Here is a 23,362-nt window from a genome sequence, read left to right as displayed (position 1 = left end):
GAGGAAATGTGTCACTACAAGTAAGCTTTGAGGTCTCAAAAGCCCATGTTAGGCCTAGTCTGTCTGTCTGTTCTGGATAGCCCTAGGGCTATTTGTAATTTGATGCTAATTCCATTGAAAGTTGGGAGAAAGAAAAAGGAGAGAGAGAGGGAGAGAGAAAGACACACACACACACACACACACACACACACAGAGAGAGAGAGAGAGAGAGAGAGAGAGAGAGAGAGAGAGAGAGAGAGAGAATGATAGAGGAGGAGGTGGAAGGAAAGTGGAGCAGAAGCATGTGGCCTGGATAAACCATAGATGGGCAAGATGGCAGTATAGTGGGAGATCTTCCCAATCTAGGCGAACAGCTTGTATTCATATTAATTGAGCATTTTCATTGTCAGGGCATATTTGGGTTGGAGAGATACCACAACATCTCTCTGTCTCTGCTTCTGTCTCTCTCTGTCTGTCTCTGTCTCTGCCCCCCCCCCATGAATCAATGTAACTCTCAGCTATTGCTCCAATGCCATCAATGCCATGCTTGCTGCCATGTTCCCTGCCGCAACGATAACGAACCAGCCTTCTGAAACTGTTATTTGTTTATAAGAATTGCCTTGGTAATGGTTTCTCTTTACAATGATAACACAGTAACTAAAACATATACTTTATGGGAAGTTCAAAATATTAACAGATCATGAGAAAAATGCTCAAAATCATATCACCCAAGGCCACTGTTATATCACCAGTATGTTTCCAAGTAGTTTTTCATGTGTACGTTTAATAATTGAAAAAATAACATATATGCTTCCTCCAATACTTCTTGTAAGAAATTTCCCTTGTCATATGTAAGTCTTTACATATATATTATACCCCAAACCAATTATTTGTCAACAGCTACATTGTGTTCTACCATATGAATATACCATAGTTTGTGTTCTCAGCACTGAACATGAGATTAGTTCCAATACATAAAACATATTGCAATAAACATCTTTTTAAAAAGTTTTATCTAGACCCTATTCTCCATTGATTGTTGAATGTTCCTTACACTGGATTAGAACTTTTATTGTCTTTAGCATAAACAATGCTCTCCTTTAACCACACAGTCTGTGATAGAGGCTGTCAAAGTATTTTACTCTAGGGTTCAACTCCCTAATCACAGGGTAGAGAGGACAGGAACCTTAGAATTACATATTAAATAGAAGCTAGATAGATAGATAATAGATAGATAGATAATAGATAAATAGATAATAGATAGATAGACAGACAGACAGACAGACAGATAGAATGAAGCTGTATCCTTCTTGAAACATCAGAAACAGAAAACAGTTTAAACTATCATACTCACAGGCTGTATACAATAGGCAAGGATCTTATTTGTTCTTGTCAACATGTACCATTTTGAGCTCAACAATGCTAGTGGAAATAATTTGTTTTTCACAAGGCACCATCATTGTAAGAGAGGCCATTTGGATATAAACCATACTTTTAAGGAGCTGAAAATGTTAGAATAATGGAATAAGATAGGCTGGAATGAAATAGTGCTGAAATAGGGGGAAATTATGAAAATCATCTTCCTATTTAGAGAGTACTGTATACAAGAAAAGAGTCCTGTTTTCCAATATGGTACATAGAAAGTGTTTGGTCCTGGGACAGATGCCCTCTTGGATAGTTTAGCTAGGCTACGAAGCTGTAAGGTAATTAGGACACAATTGATTCTAATTTATATGTTCTAATAAATCTATTATATGTAGTTAGTTTCTTAAAATTTAGAGATCATCATTGATGGTAGAAATTTTAAACACAAAAGGCCTCGCACGCCACATTCACTACAGTTAATTAGGATTATTACTTAGTAAGCAGTATCTTTATAGGTAGAAGAGAATTAGGCCTTTTTGTTGGGGCAACAAAGAAACCATGGCTACATGAATGTGCAGACCAAATGATAGATTTTCAAAGGAGCTTAGATGTTTGTAATAGTTCGGTCATGGCCTGATGAATGGGAATTACTGAATCCATGGTCAACACAGCGGCAGAGAAGATGGGTTCTTTTGTGAATCAGTCTGTATCTTGCTAAATCTGCAGTAATGGCAAGAGAGGAGTCCTCAATTCATCTGACACATTTGTTGCTCCAGACCCGCACTTTGACCTGGCTCCTCTGAGATGGAACCACCTTTGTGCTCCACAGGTATTGTCTTTTGTGGTATTTCCAACTCCAGGTTTCTTTAGTAAAGCAGAATTGGAAAACACACATTTTTCAGAAGGTAGAAGTAAGTCAAATTTAAACTGCCACTTTCAATTGAAATGTAAGATTATAGGTTTTAATTTAACTTCCTTGATTTTTTTATAATTGATCTCTTTTTCTCTTATGCTGAAAATCTTGATTCCTAATGACAATGCCATAATTACTTACTTCAAAAGCTGCAAAGTGACTGCAGTAAGAGAACTGAATTGGGTTTTACATTTCTTCCTCCACCATTTGTCTTTGAGCTGTTTTCAACTAGGATTACAGAGTAAAAGATACTCTGTTTGAAAGTCACAGGAAATGGCTGAAGGTGCTTAGTACAGTAACACTAAGGTCTTCTGTATTTCTTTGGGTTATAAATGGGAAAATTCCGAGACCCCCAGCTACCCATTCAGGTGTATCTGGTTCATAAATAACTAAAAAATACACGGAAAGTTCCCGCATTTTTAAGTCACAATTCACTGGAGGAAAACCTACCAGCCTTTTCCCCTTCATACTCATCTCTTCTACATGCTGTCAATTTAGGAGACGGAGAGCTCCTGTGCCTTCTTTCTCATCTCCTGTGAACTCTGAATACTGGCCCTCAAAGGAGCTGGGCAGGCTTTGTTGAGCAACAGTACAGAGAAACCTCTGTGATGGTGAGGAGAGCTTTTGATCTCCAGAAATGTGAAACCTCAAGCCTGGAGGTCTTGGCATTTATCCCAGAGATCAAACACATATGTTGGCACCTGTAGGGAAAGGGGAAATGAACCAGCCTTTTTTGAATCCAGAGCTTCTAATGAAAACTCCACAAACTATTGCAGAATCTACCAAAGGCCACAGGCCCATCAGAAGCTACAAGGAGCCTCCATGGGAACTGCATGACCATGGACTCAGTGAGTGGATCACACACAGGGATCAGACAACTTCACCCATTTGTAACAGTGCATGAATCAAAATAGTAATAGTCTGTTTTGAATGATGTGAATTTGCCTCTTCTGTAGGTAAAAAAGAGATAGATATTGGCATATTCATGTTTCAGCTTTATTGCTCTTGAGTAAGCAGATGAAGACTCCAAACTTCAGCAATCTTTAAAAATAAATGATACCCTATATTTCTTTCTCAGGCTCAAGATATTTCTATTACGTTTCTTTTATCGGGTAATTTGCTATGGAGATGTGTCAAGATGAAGGGAGGAGAAAAATAAATTATAGTAGAAAACTGACTCGAGTATCTACCATACTCAGATCTAGGAAAAAAATACTTTACCCATTATAACATTCAAAGGACTACAGAAGTGCTTTGAGAAGAAAAGGACACCAGCGGTGCTCTCAAGGAGTTCATAGCCTGGCAGTCAGATTAGACAAATTAGATGATTATCCAAGGTAGGATCAAGTGTTCACATTGTAGAGATGCTGAGTTCCATACTGGTTCAAGATAAATGCTTTCTGATTCCAGGAGTACAGGGATGAAGTACCATTGTGGCTTGGGGAGAGGATGGTGAATAGATAGGATTAGCAGAGTAGAGAACAAATGCTGGGTGAGATCAGAATATGCTAAAGCATTAAGTTGAACCACATAAAATTTCTATTTTCAGGTAAAAAGAAATATTCAAATATGGACAATTTCTTGATCTGAATTAATATGAAATGTAAGGAGAATCCTTTCCACTGTGGGTCACAGTGAGGATGATTACAATTCTGCTTAGGAGAGAGATAAATACCACTTGGTAAATACATGAATAAACCCCGCATTGTGTTAGGCTCTCACTATCAGCCATCCTTCTACAAGACTTTTATACCCAATAAACAAATTCAGTAACACAACAGGAATAAAACGAAACAAACAACCCCCCAACATTTTAATATACTGATAATGAACCCACTAAAAAAGTAATCAAGAAATATTCCAACTCTCAATAGTTTCAAAATAGTAAAACACCTGAAAATAACCCTACCCAAGCAGGTAAAACATCTTGACAGTGAAAGCTGTAATACACAAAGAAAGAAACCGAGGATATCAGAAGATGAAGAGATTTCCTGTTTTCATGAATCACAAAATGAAGATGGTTAAAGTAGCAGTAGTACAAAAGGTAATTGGCAGATTGAGCAGTCTCCATCAAGATGACATCTTGCATAGAACTAGAAAGGAACCTTAAAATCCCCATGAAAGCAAAGAAGACCCTGAACAACCAAAGAAACCCTGAGCAAAAAGAATAGTGCTAGATGGATAAAAATACCTGATTTCTAGCCACACTACAGTTTCTGAGTAACAAAACAGTGGCATATTTGTATAAAACTGGAACCATACACCAGTAGAATAGCATACAGTACTGAGAAATAAACCTATGCACCTATAACCTTCTGAATCTTAACAAAGGTATCAAAAAAAACATCCATTTGAGAGAAGATAACCTTTTTAACAAGGTGGTGCTGGGGAAACTGGATCTCAACAAATAGAAGACTGAAACTAGAACTGCATCTCTCATCCTGTACCAAATCAACATAAAATGTGCAAAAAACATTAATGTAAAACCTTAAGCTTGGAAATTACCACAGGAGGACATGTTCAACGTATCAACATAAGCAATGATTTTCTGAACAGGATTCTAGTAAGCTGAGAAGTAGTAGCATGAACTGACAAATGTAGCTCAGTTGATAGAATGCTGTCTTAGCATATAATAAAGTCCTAGGTTCAATATCCAGTATGGCATAAATCAGAACTTGTGATGTGAAGGCAGGAAGATCAGAAGTTCAAAGTCATCCTCAGCCACATAAGCAGTTTAAAGCCAATTTTGGATATGTGAAACCTTGTCTCAAAATACATACATAAATAAACGTACCATGTTGCATTTATGGTTGACCTACTCCCACTGTGATAAACACTTGGGAAAGAACAACTTAAATGAGGAACTATTTATTTCAGTTCATTGTTTCAGACCATAGGGAACAAACTGTTGTTCCTCTCAGTATGGTTTGTCAGAGCATCATGACAATAGACATTGTGGTAGAAGAATTGCTCAACACATGGCAGCTGGGAATTGGAGCAGAGACCGACAGTGATGAGGGTACCTCCATCCTCCATGAATATGTTTTCAGTAGCCCACTTCCTCCAGCGAGGCCTCATCTCCTTATGTCCCCACTGCCTCCTTAAGTAGTGCTATCAGCCTGGGATCAGGCTTTCAAACATGAGTCTATAAAGGACATTTCATGTTCAAATCATAACAACGTCAAATTAACAATCTTCTGCACAACAAAGGAGAACAGCTAGTCTGGTTTAGTAGGGTTAGCCTACAGAATAGAAGAAAAGCACTCTTTTTCTTTCATCTGACAGGAGATGAATACCAAGCGTATCTGGAGAACTAAAAAAAAAAATAGAAAACAAAAGAACAAATATCTCAATCAACAAATGGGCAAGTGAACTGAACAGATACTTTTCAGGTAAAGATGTACTAATAGTCAACAAGTACATGAAAAAAAAACTGTCCAACTTATTTAACTATCAGGAAAATGTAAATCAAAACTAAGCTGAGATTCCATCCCACCTTAGTGCAAATAGCTGCTTTGAATAAAATAACTGACAATAAATGTTGATGAGGATGCAAAGAGAAAAGGATTCTTCGTATACTGGCAGTACCAGACTGGCCAGCCAATCTGGGAGTCCATCGATTATCAACTTGGGTTCTGTCTTGCTGCTGCTATTCTGCTAAGTACTGACTTTTGCTTTCCAAACTCCACCTCCACATTGTCTCAAGGAGTCTGCTGGAAGATTAACTCTGTTATAACATATGCTTTGTTCAAGTCAGTCTCTTATACTACCAAATGAAAGCTGGCCTAGCCAGTCAAATACTGAACTTGATTTGTCTTATGGGCCAATGCCCCGGCCCTGGGAATCCCTGAAGAGGACCTACATTGGAACATGGGAGTGTTTGTGGTCTGTGTTGAACTACTTGCCTAGAATTCTCAGAGAAAATTGCCCAGACCACATCCACTAGCGCCATCTCAGTACCTTCTAGCTCTGGATACGACTTTCTCTGCAGAGCTTCTCCAACTCAGAGACATCAAAGCCAGGCCAATGTGGGAAAATACCAGAATTAGAAAAGGAATGAATGGATTACAATTAGCCCTTACAAAGAAGAGATTACTTTTTTGTTCATTTGTTTTTGTAGCCTCTGGCCCATGTATCATTAGTAATAAAAGTTAGAAATAAAGGTAACATGGCTTAACAAGCAAAAAATGCTTGCCACCAAGATAGATTACCTAAGTTGGGTCCTTTGTTGGGTCCTCAGGGCCCAAATGAAGAAAGTAAAGAAGATCCCCCTGTGACCTACACATATATGCAGTGGCATGTTCACACACATGCTAAATATAAACAAACAAGTTAAGATAGATACATATGCCAACCTGAAAACCAAATCAAAAGATCAACCTAAGCAATACGCATTTTTATAGAATTTCAAAGCTTTTTGCATTGTAAAAGCAGCTATATAATATAGTAAGCCCCATTTAAAAAATGAGAACCATTATTTCAACATTCACGCAAACTATACACCACCTCTCTAACTGGCTGTTTTGTGTTATTACCAATGGATTGCATTTAAAATGACAATTTAACCTTGTGTAGACGTGACACAGACTGTTAGGGAGACTTCTGTTAATTTTTCAGAGAATTAAGTGTCAGCACAAGAATGTTTACATGAAGAGATAAGGATAATAGTAAGAAGGCATCTAGGACCTAAAATAACTTGGAAATTTCATTTATTTAAGAATGAATTTTGAATATATTTCTGGATTTTTAAGCTTTCTTTTCAAGACTGTTAAGCCAGTAGTTTTGGTGAGTATAACATCTGCTTTCCTTTTGTTCATTCTGAGAAAGGTCTGTTCTTGTCAGAACGAAAGTTACCCGCAACAAGTGGCACACAGATGTGTCCAGGTTCCCAATCCCTCACTATTGGGTCACCTTACCATAGAATCCTCTCAAGTCTTGATGAGGTGAAATTTTCTGAAAGCCCACAAACCAGTGATTCTCAACCTTCTGAATGCTGTGACCCTTTAATACAATTCCTCATGTTGTGGAGAGCCCCAACCACACAATTATTTTTTGTTGCTACTTCATAGCTGTAGTTTTGCTATTGTTAGGAATCGTGATGTAAATAGCTGATATGCATGGTATCTGATAAGTGACCCCATGGAGGTGGTGAGAACCGCTCAAGCCACAGGTTGAGAACCGCTGCTGAGGAAAGTAGGAACCACTGAGGTGGTCTAAGGAAGCTGCCTGTTTAGGGACTTCCTGAACTTCAGAACTTCCTTCCTCTTGGGTTAATTTCAAACCTGAGGCCCGGAGCACACACCCCAAGGCCTGACTTAAAAGTAAAGCTCTGAGTCAGATACATTTTGTTGCTCAAGCCCCAAAAGCTCATCTCAAATAAGAAAAATTAACACTTCAGTGGCATAGTCAGTTCTTCGAGTGTGTGAGGCCTTCCCTTGGCTTCTTGCCTCCTTGACCTGCACTCTGTCTCCCCTTCCTGTCTCTGTCCCTTGCACATTTCTTGCCTTCCAGTCTTTGGCTTTGCTATCACATTTCCCAATCTGTGAAGACACTCCTGCTGTGTTGTTGCTGTTTCCATTTGGTAGATGGAGCAAAAGTAATAGCTATTATGTCCACAGCAAAAACAAAATCTTGGAGTGCTCAGAAAAATTAGACCAAGAAACTGCAGTGACCCGCTCTTCTCTTTATCTGCTCCCGTTCACGCAGCAGCCATGCCCTCTCATTGTGCCACACTTATCTTTGTCCCTACAACTTATTTATGTCCTCTTCTCCTACAGTTACGCATGCTTAGGATAAAAGTGATGGCAACATAGCCCCATCTCTCTCTGACTATTCATTTGTATATGTAATCCTTCCTGAACATTCACTATAGTGTCTGAGGTGCTCAAGAATATATGAGGTTCTCTCTCTCTGGAGAATTCTGTACAGCACAAGAGACAGATGGTGACAAACATACAGATGTTATGTCAGTGGTAGAAGTTCTGTGAGGGAGCAGAGAGTGGGGCAAGGGGAGCAAGTGTAATGGGGGCTGCTATTTCGGAGAGGGTGGCATAGCAGATGCTCAGTATCTGGCTGGCATCTCCTCCACATTCACTTCAATGCTCCAAAGCCTTCTATAACGTTGTGAAACATTCTACCTGAAAGTGATTTTATCCCTGCTGTGGCAATGGAAGAATGCTTGGCCTATAATCAGCGTAATAAGCAGTATCTACTACCCCTGGAGCAGATAGAAATGTCCTCAGAAGTTACAACTAACTCTGAAGCACATGCTACACTGTCTCTTAAGGCCTTTGGCATACCTGAACACCAGTTGCCCACGTGGTGACTGCTGGATAGCATGCCTCTCTATCAGATCCCTTTTCCCTCACCCTTACTTCTTCTGTTTCTCCCTTTGCTATCCTAGGTTTACCTCTCAAAGGAACTACTAGATTTTGAGGAATTGTTTTAGAGGGCTACTTCTGGAGAACCCAGTCTAGGTAGATGTACAATAAGGTAACACTTGAGCAGGTGTCTGACCTAGAGATGGGCTGAGCTGGGGAGAATTAGATGTATGAGAATTATAATCTAAGACATCTGACAGGCCATAGCCTCTAAGTAGGATCAAGTTTTGGCAAGCAGCAAAACTATACTTCAGGAACAGTGTTAGGAGAGGCATTAGAGAGAGTTCCCCTCTCACTTCAGAGTGCTAAGCTCTCCCTATTTTTCTTCTCACTGCTTCCTCTAGCCTGTTCAATTCTCATTTTCCCCCATGGCAAATTTTATAAAACTTTGCCCACTTTATTTCTTGATTTCACTCTAACTGTGCCTTTAGGGTCCAGGGTTTTTTGTTTGTCTATTTGGAGGAGGGGTTGTCAAATATTCTTAGTAAGTTTCCCATGCTAGCCTTGAACTTGTTTTCTGGTATGGGATGATACAGAACTCTTCTGCCTTACTGTCACAAGTGCTGGGATTATGGGTGTGTGCCACCACACCTGGCTTTAACTGTGCACTTAAAGATTAAAAATGTGAGAAATCCCAAACCTAACCACTGATTGATGCTACGGAGCTAGAAGACTAGACTAGCCAAAGTCTTGCTGGGGGAAGTAGCCTCGAAGGGGAAAAAAAGTAGGCTTCCTCTATTGTCTCCTTAAACTTAAAAAACCGATGAGCGGTACCATTTTGTCTGGTTCCATGGTCATCACCACTAACACCTCTGAGAACTCACTGCGTTTCCAGCTTCATCCTACAAGCTTGGCCTTCGTTATCTCTACTCCTTACCCTGCTCTAAAATCCAGAACGTACCTATAGCCTTGCTGCTTTGCTTGCTTTGACACCCTGGGATATACATGAGATGCCCAGCAGCATTTTCTGAGGCCACTGAGCTCTCACTGTGCAGCTGTGGGCCCTGCAGAGGCAGTGACTTTGATCCTGAACAGGAGACTCCAGATCACAGAGACTGTGGAGCTGTCTTTCAGCAGCTGGCAGGAGCTTAGTGCAGATGCCTCCCAGAGCAGGGCTGCTTTGCTGACTCCTGGGAGGTTCATCATCAAAACTCCCTGCCCTGACCCACATTGTGCCTCTCTTCATTTGTGCTTCTGGCTGGAGCTAGCAGGGAACTGCTGGCGGAGTCTATTAGTACTCTGTTCTGCTCTCAGTTTCTTCTGGAGAAGATGGCTTCTAAGAGTTCATTAGCAAGAAGTGAGCCTCAGAAGGATAGATAGCAAGGTCTGAAAGGCAGGCCAAAGAGATCAAGCTCTAGTGCCAAAGAGATCAGTAGTATGGGTAGGGGTGGGACAGAGTCATCCTGTGACACCTCTAAGGTCTTCAAGTCTTAGTTTTCTCCCAGACTGAGCAGTAATTGTTTGGAGGGCTCCATTTGCCCCTTTCTAATTGTCCTTAGCTCTTACTAGATGCCTGTCATTTGATTGGTTTTCTGGCTTCTGCTGGGACCAGAACTGTGTGCTAGATAATGGTTTGAATAGCAGAGATGTACACCACTTCTGGGCTTCACCATTCAAAACCTCCCAGGAGCCTTGGTCCTCTTTTCCACTATGCTTAGAGGCTGAGTATTTCAGGCTTACACTAAGGAAGAAACAGAATTTTTATTGTATTAATATGTTCTTATTTGTATATATGTTATCTACTCTAGTGTTGCCTAGTTTAATCCATACTGGTTTTTTTTTTCATTCTGCCTGCTCATTCATTCATTCATTCATGCATTTGCATAAACAAATTTTCGGCTGTCTTTCATTCATGCCCTGTCTAGCACATGCTTAGCACTGAACTTCAATATGAATGAATGTTGGGATCTTCCCCTGGAATAACTTGAAATCTAGATCAAGTGATGGATATAAAACAGAGAAAATAATAACTATGTGTCAGAAGTACATGCTAGGTACATAAATAAGACCATGTTGTCTACAGAGAAATAAATGCTCAGAGGCCTTTCTCCTTAAAAAACTTGAAGTTCTATTTTGTTTTAGTGCTGCTCTTTCTCAGACTTCTTTCAGGTAGTGTTTACCAATATATACTTCACCATGGCTGAAAAAAAGTATTAGTTTGACTCCCTCCTTTCAATCAACCCATCACTCTAAATCATTTCCATCCCAACCAGTTGTGTAAGAGAAACCACTTGCAAGCCTTTTCTTAATATATGTTTTCTCCCCCCAGGACTCCCTTCCTCATTTACCCAAGTCTCCTCTCAGCACTGTTCCACTTCAAGTGATATCTTTTGTCTGTGTATACACTGATCTATACCATTAATGCATTCAATAATTTTTATGAGAATCCTGTCAGAACTTAGCAAGGACACAGGAGAAATAGAAAATATAAATAGTCCTACATTTTATAAAGAGATTGGATTATTGATCAAAAGTCCTTCTATAAAGAAATTTCTAAGTCCAGATGGCAGGACACAGGAAACACTATCCAAATATTTAAGGAAGCAAGGATATCAACCCATAATAACCCTTTTAGTAACTAGAAGAGGAACAAATGCTTTCCAACAAAATACACAAAACCTCTATAACTCTAATATCAAAATCCAATGAAGGTCATCTCCAAAATTACTGCAGTTAACATATCATACTTGATGGCAAAACACTGAGTGCTTTTTTCTAAGCTGGAGAATTCAAAACACCTACTCTCACCAGTGTAAGAAAACATGAAGCAAAATAGAAAAGAAAGACATTATTTAGACACTATCAGTAAAAATCCTTACAAAATCTGCAGAATATTGCTATAATAAAAAAGTGGATTCATAAATGCATCACCTTATATGAGACATAAGATCAATAATATAAGAACTAAATAGCTAGGTGTAATGGTGACACATACCTATAATCTTAGCACTTGAAAGGAAAGGCAGGGAAATCACTGCAAAGTCAAGGCCAGTATGTTCTAATGTTCTATATTTCAAGTTCTAGACCTGGTCTCTCCCCTAAAAGGATGTGTGTGTGTGTGTGTGTGTGTGTTTGTGTGTGTGTGCACGTGTGTGTCTGTATGCATGTATAATTAAACATTAGAAAGTGACATGAAAGAGAATATAATTTATAGTAACAGAATAATCAAAATATAGAGATAAATCTTACAAAATGTGTATAAGTTTTCTAAACTAAAAACTACTATCATTGATGAGATAAATTAAAGAAGAGCTATATGATGAAGAACTTACCCATTTTAGGTATTGAAAGGATAACACTGTTAAAGATGTTCATTTATCCCAAATTCAATGGATTTGAGTGATCCAGAACAATGCCAGTCAAAAATTCCACCATGACTTTTTAATATATATATATATACATATACATATACATATACATATACATATACATATACATATATGAATCCTTTGAGAATTTTATAGTCACCATCCCCCAACTGCTCCCAGATCCCCCCAATTTACCTATTCACCCAACTTTATGTACTCTTAAAAATTCAAGTTCAATTTATACTATGCAAATACTTTTGAGATTGAAGTCTACCCTGAAGCATACTACCAGGGGCCATAACCTTAAAGAAAATTGAGACTCCCTCTGCAAACAGCTGTAATTGCCAGTAGCTCCTCAGCTGGCAGTGGAACTTTCTTGTCTGCCTCTCCTCCGGAGCCAGAATTTTGTCTAGCTTGAGCTTATGCAGGTCTGCTGCCAGCATGTTTTTATTTGTGTTTTTTTTAAAGAAGTTAACAAGCTGACTCGGAAAGATTTATGGAAATGCATAGGTTATCGAACAACTAAAATAATTTTGCAAAAAACCCCCACAAAATTGATGGATTGATTTCAAGACCTATTATAAATCTTCACACATTAAGACAATTTGGTTTTGGTGAAGGGTAGACATATAGCTCCATTGACAGTCCAGGTGCAGAGCCATACATAGTCAGGTGAATTCTGGGAAAAGGCAGTAAGTCCATTTAATGGAGGGAAAAACTTTTCTAAGCAAGAGGTTTTAGGATAAATACACAGAGATATAAGGAAAAAAATTTTACACCCCTCTCCCCACTCACTTCATATATAAGAATTAGAGGACAATAGACCAAAGCATAAAGGCTAGAGCCATAAAATCTCTAGGAAAAAAATGCCTGGGAAAGCCTATGTAAACTTAAAAGAAGCAGATGTTTCTGATGGGGTTAGTAGGCTATAGCCATAAAATAAAATACTGGTGAATTGGACTTTGTCAGATTACAATTTCCTGCTTATCAAGAGATTATTAGGGTTTAGGATATAGCAAAGCAGTAGAAAATTCGCCAATCATGCCTCTTTTTTTTTAACCTTCCAGGTACTAAGCAATTTCACTCGTAGGTATTGACATAAGAAAAATTAGAAATCAATAAAATAGATTTATGCAAGAGCATTCTTGTGAATTTTATGAATAGCCTCACATTTGAAATACAACTGAAAAGAAAAATAAACTGGGATATTCGTATTTTTGTTGAAATCAGTGAATAGGGGAAGACATTGAAACAAGGTTTTACCTGTCACCTAGGCTGGCCTGGTACTTTCTGCATAGTAAGGATTGACCTCAAACTCTTTGCCATTTTTTTTTCAGCTTCTCTTGTGGTGGCACTATAAGATTGTGCCACGACACCTGGCGGAACTGTGTCATCATCTTACGGTGGATTATTGCTTTGCAACAGAAAACCCAGTCATATATACTGTAATGTGGGTTAATTTTAAAATACTATCATGAATCAAAGATGCCAGATCTTTCCTTAAAATCATTGTAGTGATTCAACTTAGGAAACTTTTAAGAGGAAAATCTAATCTATGGAACAAAATCTCAATAATGGGTTGGCAAAGGCAGTGAGAGACTGACTAAAAAGGAATATTGAGATTTCAGAGTAATAGAAATGTGTACATCAAATTTCATGCAGTATATAAAACGTGTATATGACTCAAATCTTCTCCATTAATAAATGCTATACTGAGAACTACAATACTGTATTATCATTTATTATTTTCATAAACTGTTATCCATTTTAAACTTTCTTAGGTACCTCAAGTGCAACTTGAGGACCCTAATATTTGTTGATTGATTATCAGACAGATAGCTTGTTCAGTAATAATCAGACAATAAACTGGAAAAGAAAATATCACATAACATCAGAAAATGTCCACTGTTTCTAGTTTTCTGGGAGTCAATCCCATTACAAACATGGGTCCCTATTCCCAATGAAAATCAAAGCCATCTGTTTTATTTACAATGAAGAAAGAGGCAAGAAAATAAGATTAAGCTTTTGCCTCCTAGATTTTGAAGTAATGTCACATAATTATTACTGTATTTCTTAACTTCAGTGAGGCAGACCAAGAGACATCTGATGAATCATCTTTTCATTCATAAAACCCTGCTCATATCTTTTCATCACTTTTACCATCCTAGAATAATAGCAGAGAAATAGTACTTGATGGGCCTGCATTATCAGATGCTATTGGAAAGGTCTAGATAAGAGTGCCAAACCACCGATTAGTATTCTGCATGCAAAGCCTTCTCTATAACCCAGAGTCATCTGTATCCTGGCAACCCTCAAAATTTCATTCTCATTGAATTGATAGATCTTTATCAAAATATAATTATAGCCTTAATTTGAAAGATAAATTTTGATTGCCAGTGCCATGCCCAAAGGAAGAAATAATCAGGTGGGAAAGTGCTTAGGCACAATTGTTAACTATACAATCGATGTCATGAATCATCCATTCCTTCGTTCCTTAAGCATGCACACATGCACACACCACCACCACTACCAACAACAGCAACACAATTTGGGGGGAAGTTGTGAGCCACAGAGTAATTAGGGAAAAAACTCTTGAGGCACCAGACTTAACTGTTGCTCATCTTCTCATGTTGTCACCCAAGCGCCAGTCATCTGTCCCTACATGGAGGCATTTGGTGAAGTGACAAACCACATGCTTCTATACATGACCACAGTGGCCCAACCTTGATCAGGCAATAGCTTTAGCTTACAGATTATCATAAGTCAAGTTCCCTGATGTAGACATTGATATGAGGGAAATTTGCTACAAAATGCTTTCTGGGTCAACATCTGTAAAGAAACTAAACAGGATTGGACTCAAAAAGAAGTTGGGTTGTGATATAGTCATAACAAAATATTGGACCAGTGTTCCAGGAAGCAGGGAAGTGTTTGGAAGTGAGACAGCTCTGCAGAGTTGTCTTAAACTGAGACAAAGTGACCAGTCCTGTATAGATTTGTACTGAGCAGTCATCATCTGGGAAGTGGCATGATCTTGACTGAGGTAACTTTCTTCATCAGAGGAAAATTCTTAGAAAAGGACTCAGCTGTGGCCCATCAGCTAACTGGATCTGAACCTGGTGAAAGAAAGACTGGGGAGTAGGTGCTTGAGTCAAGAGAGGGCAATTGGATGGTAGACCTTGCACCTCCACTGACTGTAGTGACTCTGGAATCTGGGGAAAATAATCTGAATTGGACCACATGAATTAAACCATGAAAGCAGCTATATCCCCTGAGGTAGCAAGGACTTCCAACGTGCATGCTAAGTTCCCTCACAATAAGTGATTTGCTCTGAAAGATCAGAAATAGTCCTACCTTCTCACTCAACTGATACACTCCCAACTTTCAAAAACTGTAATTTTCTGGAAAGTCGGCACTGTTATCTCTTTCCCTGCAAAAGTGGCTGATAATCTGAGACAAGAGAGGTGATGGGACTAGGAGAACACCTACAACTACTATTTTGTAAAGGAATGTAGCAATAAAACGACTCCTAATGACATATTGCTATGCCCACAGTTTAGAGCATAACCCAACTTTCATCAGAGAAGCTTCTTCTTGCTGTATGGGAGCTAGCATCAAACCCCTCCCATCGAGGCTCAGGGATGTATGGAGAAGAGGAGATAGGAAAACTCAGAGCCAGCAGTGTTTCCCAGACACAGTAGAACTGATACACATATGAACTCACAGAAACTGCAACAGCATGCACATAACCTGTACAAGTTCAAAACAGACAAAAATCCCAGCACGAAGAATGTGAAGTGTATAGAAAATCCCACTCCAAATCAAGAAATTACTTGCAATCAAACCTTCCAGGAAAAGGAAAATCACTTTTCTTCAATAGAGTGTCACTGCGTATATATCAACCACACTCCAGGGCAGGGCCCATGCCTAGGAGTAGATGTTCAACACAGAATTGACTTCATGCTTTTAGGGTTTTTTTTTTTTTTTTTGTATGCACTTTTTGTTTTGTCTTACTGGGTTTTTTTTTTTTTTTTTTTTTTGCTTGTTTCAATTTCATTTTTTTTTTGTTTCTTGCTTTTGTTTTTTCATTTTTTGAGAGAAAATAAAAAAACCATGAAATTGCGTGGGTAGAGAGGTGTGGAAGATCTGGGAAGAGATGGGAAAGGGTAAAGAATATGATCAAAATACACTGCCTGAAAAAAAAAAGGAATAAAAATGTCTGAGTGTATATGTGTGCACTCTGTGTGCAGGTGCCTGAAAAAAACAGTAAAGGGCATTGGGTCCTCTGGAACTGGAGTCACAGTTGGTTATGAGTCTTTCTATATATGAGTGCTGGGAACTGAACCTAGGTCCTCTACAGCAGCAAGTATTCTTAACCTCCAAGCCACCTCTCTAGGGTCCTGCTGTGTCTTTTATGATGGATTCCTTTGAGACACGGCAAGAGATGAGGCAAGAGTCACACACTTCAGTTTCTTACTGCAGGCTTCTGTGCTCCTTTAGGGTATAAATGGTTCGTTAGTTTGGGAATGGAGAAAGAACCAAGCATGTATAATAGTACCGCTTCATTAAGTGGAACGAATGGATTTTATTTTACATATTTTGCAATATACAGTAAACTCTTCCTGAGACCTTTGGGAAGCCTTGAATTTGTAAATCCAGGCTTCACCCCTGTGGCAATCTGTTTCCAAGTGCCTGGTATTTATGATATCAATTAATTCCTTCTCTTGGACCTGGGTCTTGCTTCTTTCTGATGGCAAAACTAGCCTTGGGCTTAATCAGATGGCCTGGCAGCTTCTGCTATTATGTTCTCAGGGACCCTGAGCTGTCAGGTAAGTCATCCAACTACTCTGCAGGAGAATCAAGTGGAGAGGGAGAAGCCCTAAAAATGCATAGAAAAGGGGACAGAAGCACAGTCACCTGGACAAATGTCATCTGAATCTAGTCCTCAGGTGACATGGCATTTGACCTAGCACAGGAAAGCCAAGCCAGAACAGCTAGCTCAGTTCATCCCAGAATTCAACAAAAGATGGATAACGATTACTTAAACCAGTAAAGCTTGGGGTGGTTTCTCATGCAACAGCAGAAAGAAGAATCCCAAATAGTAGCAATCTCAAGGTCAATTACTCACCCCACCATGTCCACTCATTACTTCCCCAACCCCACAGCAGTCTTTTCTCATCCAGTGGCACTTCTCAAAGATAAACAAACTTTGAGTTCTTTCACAAGTCATTATCTACACAGCGATGATGAAAACAGGGAAAAGGAAAGGAGAGAGAGAGGGAGGGGCAGAGGGAGGAAGGGAGGGAGGAAGGGAGACAGGAGGCAGGCCTCACTAGGCTGCTAGAGCTGGGGTTGTGCTTCTTCCATAACTGAGTAGCTCAGTTCTTAGTATTAATTTCATAGGCTTGAAGCCCAAAGCCCTGGTTCTGCAAGTTTACAAATAACTCCCTGCCACCCATGTTCAAGGTCACTCAACTAAAAGATGAGACAAGGAATGTTAAATCTTGAGTATTATGCTCTATGCCAATTTTATACCTCTAAAAAGGAGTAAACAAGAAATCCAACAGATTAAAGAAGACATGGGGTAAAATAAACCAGAGCTGTCCTGCTCAGAATCAAGCTTCCAGTCTGTCACTTATTAACCAGGAAACCTCTGGCAAGCCACTCAGTCTTTTATGCCTCCATTTCCTCACCTGTGAATGGGAGTAATAACATTTCCTGATTCTAAGATTATTGCACGGATTGAATGAACTAATATATGTGTGGAGCATATATTAATGCCTGGTTATTCTTTGCCTGACTGTAAATGATTATACTGTAGGAACTGGGAAGAATTGTACATGGATTTTAAATCATATAAATAGCTCTTTTAGTGACTGCACACTAGGAAAGGGTGCCAGCTTTCAAAGACTATATCCTATATAATTGCTCTCTTAAGAGGGCAGGGTCAGTATGGCATGGTGGAAGGAATGGGAGCCAAGAAAAGTGGATCTAGATTCTTTCCCCAGCCCTGTTTTAAATCAACTGTGCAGTGTGGGAAAAAGTTATCTAGAAGATGGAACTAATGATGGGGACTTTGCCTAAAGAGGCTGAGCCAGATTGTCCTTCTGAGAACCTTATGCTTCTACACCTTTCCAAATCTCTTTGACATGAAAAGGGGAGAATGAAATGACCATTGATTTTTAAGATGGAGATCTGCATTGAATTTGGTCAAACACTCCAAAGGAGAGATAGAGGGAGTGAGAGGGTTCTTTAAGACAAAAGAGACTGTGTTAGTAATGTACAGACTGCACACAGACTATGGGCCCTTGGAAATTAAATGTGGTCATGTGATTGAGTTCTAGCCATAGTCCTGGAAAAGGAGTGCTCCTTCCAGGGTGGTTCTTCCACAATCTCAATTTCTTCTGTTGCCCACTTGTGCAGAGGACCTAGCAGGGAGTCCAAGTCTCCAAAGAATGGGAAAGCCACAAAAATGGATGAGATTAGGCTGCTTATCATAGCAAACTCAACAGCTGATTAGACTTTATTTATACAAGAATGCTGGATTATCTGTCTGAGATTTGGGGTTTATATGTTGCCTTCCTTGCATGATATGCTCTTTGTAGGCCTCTAGTTAATTGCTAATTCAGGTTTTAATTTCAAAAGGAAACTGATCTTCAACCTAAAACTAAGAGATCATTGGCATCATATTTGCTACAGGTTGAGCCAAACCAATGGGGTGGACTTGGGAAATCTGAATTCCAAGTTCTTGGTCTTCTGAGTTTCTGCATCTAAGCCTCTACTCTTCTAAGGTGGCCACAGAAGGCCACCCACACTCTGGACCACTGGGTTGCATTTAATCATTCATCTACCCTATGCGTTTCTTCAGGGACTTAAAACATGAGAGTAGTGTTTAAGAAATACCAGTTGTTATTTGTAAGACTCTACCAGGAGACCAGAAGGATGCATTTCTTGGGTGTTCTGTTGTCTGGTCTCATCCTCTAGATCAAGATTGATATCTTAATATTTCCCAAGGATTACAGGTATGACCTACAGAAAATAAAGGTAAAGTTTCAAAATCAACATTCACTTTAAAAGAAAAGAGAGAAATCCACCCAGAGAGGTTCAGCCTCCAACCGTGAGACAGTGCCTGGACCTTCACACCTTTGCTCTTTCATTTGTTTCTTTTGCTGTACATAAACTGATAGATAAACAATCACCAGTTTGCAGCGATCACCAGTGAATTCTTGCAAAATAATTCCCATTATTCAACCAAACTGGGAATACAGAGTCCATTTTATTTAAAGCTAGAATCTGTCACCCTTGCACCAAAGAAAATTGAAAGTGGGAGAAATGGAGCCTTTGAAAATAAATAATGGGAGAGGCCCAACAGGGTCACAAGATCTAGGAATCCTAGAAGAGGGGCTGGACTTCCTATTATCTGCTGCCTATTATCTCCAGCCCTTTCCTGAATCCATTTCATGTGGCTCCTGCCCCATTAGCTAAAGGCAGCCGCCCCCAGAAAGGCCAACTTACCTCTGAAACACAGGAAAAGAAAGGAGTGGTACCCTGGCTACACTAGGAAGCTGGCATGATTTAAGTGTTGCCTGGACCCGTTGGTCCCCCTGCATTCAAAGCCCAACTCCTTTAAGGTGGGGGGAGTGGCCTGCTGGCTCCTGAAACACAGAGTAGGAAGCCCCATGCATAGTGCTGGGTGTTACTCAGAGGGAATGTAAAGCCCAAATGTCCACGATGGGGGCAGGGAAGGGATCCCTTTCCAGGCTCCCATCCTCCAATCCTGCAGCCAAGTTGCTCTGGGTCTCCCACGGGAAGAGATGAGGCTCGGCAGATATCCTGCCTTTTCACACAGACCAGCACTCCAGTCACCCAGCCTTGACCTCAGCCTGGAGCCTGCGTGGCTCCACTCAGGTTATCTGGCAGTTCAAGTTTGGCTCCCACCAGGCAACTGGGAAGGGAGACCCCAGCCCTGGAATGGTGGGGTCAAAGCAAGCCTGCATCTCCAGCCGCAGGGCTATTTTTAGATGCTGTTATCCTTGCCTTGCTTGCTCACATGCAGCTGTGAAAAACAAACTGGTGACCGAGGGGCACACAACTGCAAAATAGGAAACCCATAAAACAAGAGCTTCCAAACTCCAGAGCATACCACACTATGACAGAACACCATTCCACAACGGCCAGGTCTGCCCAGCCTTCCCCTGAGGGAGGCCAGTAGGGCTTTGCTCTTTTACTGCAAACACATTCCTGTCTTGGTCCAGCATTGGCTCACTAGCCAGTAAAGCTAATCAGCCAGACAGCTATACATATGGTCATGGACGGTGCCCTCCTGGGACAGGTATGGCAAGGGAACAGAATCGATGGGGTTAACACTGCTACAAACTGAAAAGCTCCAGCTCCCTCAATTCTGCTCTCTAGCCCATCCTAACAGTTCCTCTGCCTCCCAGCGCCACAGCTCCATCTCAGCGAACCCCTGCACAGGCAAAATGTCACCCAATATTAAGTAGCAAGGCTGGAAAAAAGGAGTGAACCCCAAGTGGGATCCCTGACTTCTCACAGCGGTTAGAGCACCCTCACCCACGGCCAGACCTCAGGGCACTCTTCCACTCACAGTGCCCTCAAGTCCCCATGTCCCTTTCAGGCAGCCCAAGACCAGATACTGCAGCCTTTGCAGACCCCTCCACCCAGTTGCTAAGGGTCTGGACAGCAGCTTGGAAAAGTGGCGCCCCGCCCCAAAACCCGAGATGGGGGTAGGGGGGTGGGGAGGAGGCGGCAAACTTCAAAGCTGCAGCTGCAATCTGCTTTTTAAAAAATAATAATAAATGTCCCTGAACACCTACACTGTTCCATTTGTCCCTCCAAGCTATGTGCGGTCCACCTTGACCGCCTGCTCACCCTCACTCAGCTTTGCCAAGGGGATCAGGCTCTCACAGACCTCAGCCACGGGGATTTCCTCTCCGCTAGCGCGCGGCTGGGCTGCGGTCCATGCTTCCTCCACCCCCAAGTTCACCCACAACCCAGAGGTGTGAAAAATTAGTTTAAAATTATGTCAATTACCCATATCCCTTCCCCCCAAGCTGGTCCCCTCTCACACACACCCGCGTGGCCTGGGCTGCGAGTCGTGGAGCATCCCGTGGGGTTGCGGTGGGGTGCAGCGCCGAGGCTAGCCTCCCCGGGTGTCCTTTCGGGTTCAGGCTCGGCCCTGGGCAAGCCGCCCGTGCTTCTTTCGCCAGGTACAGAAATCCTACCGCCCGTGCGCCCTGGGCGCGCCGCCGGGCCCCGTGCCGGCTCCCCGGGAATGCGGCCGTCAGGTGAGGTAGGCATGCGTGCCGGCTCCGCAGCGAAGCAGCAGCTAGCTGGGGCGCTGAGCTGGGGATCTGCCTCTTCTCCTCTCCCCGCAAAGGAGAGGCCTCTCGGGGAGGGAGGGGGCTTTTCAGCGCCTTGTTGCGTTATGACCGCATTCCCCCTTCCTTTTTTCTTTTATCTTAGTTTCTCCTTCAGATGCAAGAAGGGAGATCACAGGAATCCATGCCCGGCTCCAGTCTAACTCGGTCCACAGGCAGAGAGAGAATTATGAATGGATGCTGCCTTCTGATGAGGAAGTCGACTGGGGAGGTCTCTGCGCACGGCGCGCTCCATCAAAGCAGGGGCATTGGCCCCTCCACTGCTTCAATGCTGCAGGCTGAGCCACCTAATTGACCACTGGGAAATCAGGTGCCGGGAGACCTGGGCGGGACGTCGCCCCGGGGCCACGCTGGGATCAAGTGCCTGGCCCGCGTAGACAGCTTCGATTTACAGCCCAGTGAATGGGACGGACTGCGGCAGCCAAACCTCCCGGGCAGCAGGCAAGGCTGCACCAATGCTCCGCAGACTGCTGCCTGGCTCCGCGAACATCCCCGGTTTCCGCTGGGGTAGAGAGAACCAGGATAGAAAGACTCTGTCCCCTGCTGCCAGCCGCAGTGATCTGCAGGTCTCAGCCCCTAGCCCGAAACTCGGTGGCGCGCGGGAATCTGCCTGTGCGCTTCCACGAGCTGGGGGTTGCGGAGGATCCCGGATCCGGATTTCTTGTACCTGAGTGATAGCGCGACCGCTGGGTCTGCGCGATACCCATACCCAGAGTGGTAGCAGACTCTGCACATCACCAACAGGCTGGACCCATCGCGGCTGCTCAGCACCGCACCCCCGCGGCTCCCCTCTCACATCCCAGTCCCCAGCCTCTGGACATAGCAGAAGGATTGGAGAAGCCAACCGTGGCAAGCCTTCCTTCTGGGGCAAAAGCACTGAGATAAGCTATGGCACATGCTGGCATGTAATAGGGGTAGAGGGGCAGAAAAAAAATTGACATTGCATCCCCTCCCCCCATTCATCTCTGGACTCTGAAGCCTCACATTTAGACACAACTCACTCTTCTCTGGCTTAAACACACTGCAAGGACAATGCTTTTGCAGCCCTGTATTAATCTCCAGGGAAGGATGATTTACTAGACCAGCTCCGAGGTTGAATCAGGATTAAAAACCATGACACTGTGTGCCTATGCCTTAGGCAGGCAGGTTCTATATATAACAAGCCAGTGCAGAAGGCACAGTCATTTAGGGCCACTTAAAACAACGCTTATGAGATACAATCTAATATATAGCAAGGAGGAAACCAGTGAATGAAATTATCCAAAGATGCCTTGTGGAATGCCCGGTTTTGCTCATTTGTCTTGAGGCTTTTGAAACTCGTTTAGGGGAAACTTGACTATTTTCTGACTGGGCTATCTATCTGTAAATGGGGAGGTTGATGCCCTGGGCAAATTTGCATATAAGAGCAAGCTTCTGTCCATGGGGCCTTTAACTCCTGCATAAATCACAGTTGTGGTGAGGCAAGGTCACAAGAAATCACGCGGTATGCAGGAGCACTGAGTAAAAAATATTTCCTAATTGGCATTACTATGAATTAATGATTGTGGTCACATGAAGAATCATATTGAACCCAAGTTAGTCTGCGTTGGCAGCATTCCTCCTGCTCATGCCAACCGACTTGGAGGGCCTCCAGCAGCCAGCAAGGACAGGGGATCTGGCTGGAGTTCCCATGGAAGACAGGGTGTCCAGGCCAAGAAAGATGGGGGAAGAGAATGTGCAGCCGTTTTCCCAGTGAACCATGAACCCTGAAGTTTAAAGGGTAAGCAGGAAAAGGGAGAGGTGGCTAGAGAGGAAGAGATAGCTGGGTCAGAGAAGCAGGTTAGGATGGGGACAGGTCCCACATCAGAAGCTAGTGAATGACAGAATTGCAGGATCACAATGCAGTCAAGAATGCCAATGACACATGCTACAGTGATATTAGTGTTTGTCTGGGCAAACCTGATCTGGGAAGCCTTGGGGAAATAGCCACTCGTGGGAGGGTTGAAATGGGGAGAAAAAAGGCGAGGATGATTACTTTGGTTG

The 23,362-nt window shown here is 41.9% G+C and overlaps 1 protein-coding gene across 2 annotated transcripts in view; it reads right to left on the bottom strand.

Moving 5' to 3' along the window:
* Nhs (NHS actin remodeling regulator) overlaps positions 1–23,362 on the bottom strand; it is a 334,282-nt gene that overhangs the window by 61,013 nt on the left and 249,907 nt on the right. Inside the window, exon 1 of one of the 2 annotated variants that reach the window (XM_052171335.1) lies at positions 21,035–21,526. The exons of the other annotated variant lie outside the window; for it this stretch is intronic. Coding sequence (XP_052027295.1) covers positions 21,035–21,260 — 226 coding nt within the window. The 5' untranslated portion in view covers positions 21,261–21,526. Of the gene's footprint in view, positions 1–21,034; positions 21,527–23,362 lie in introns of those variants that run through there. 2 annotated transcript variants of the gene reach the window in all.

This window comes from Apodemus sylvaticus, chromosome X (assembly GCF_947179515.1).
Source record: "Apodemus sylvaticus chromosome X, mApoSyl1.1, whole genome shotgun sequence".
NCBI classification, from domain to species: Eukaryota; Metazoa; Chordata; class Mammalia; order Rodentia; family Muridae; genus Apodemus; species Apodemus sylvaticus.
The sequence above is the reverse complement of the archived record's forward strand: the minus strand, read 5'-3'. Positions and strand labels throughout refer to the sequence as shown.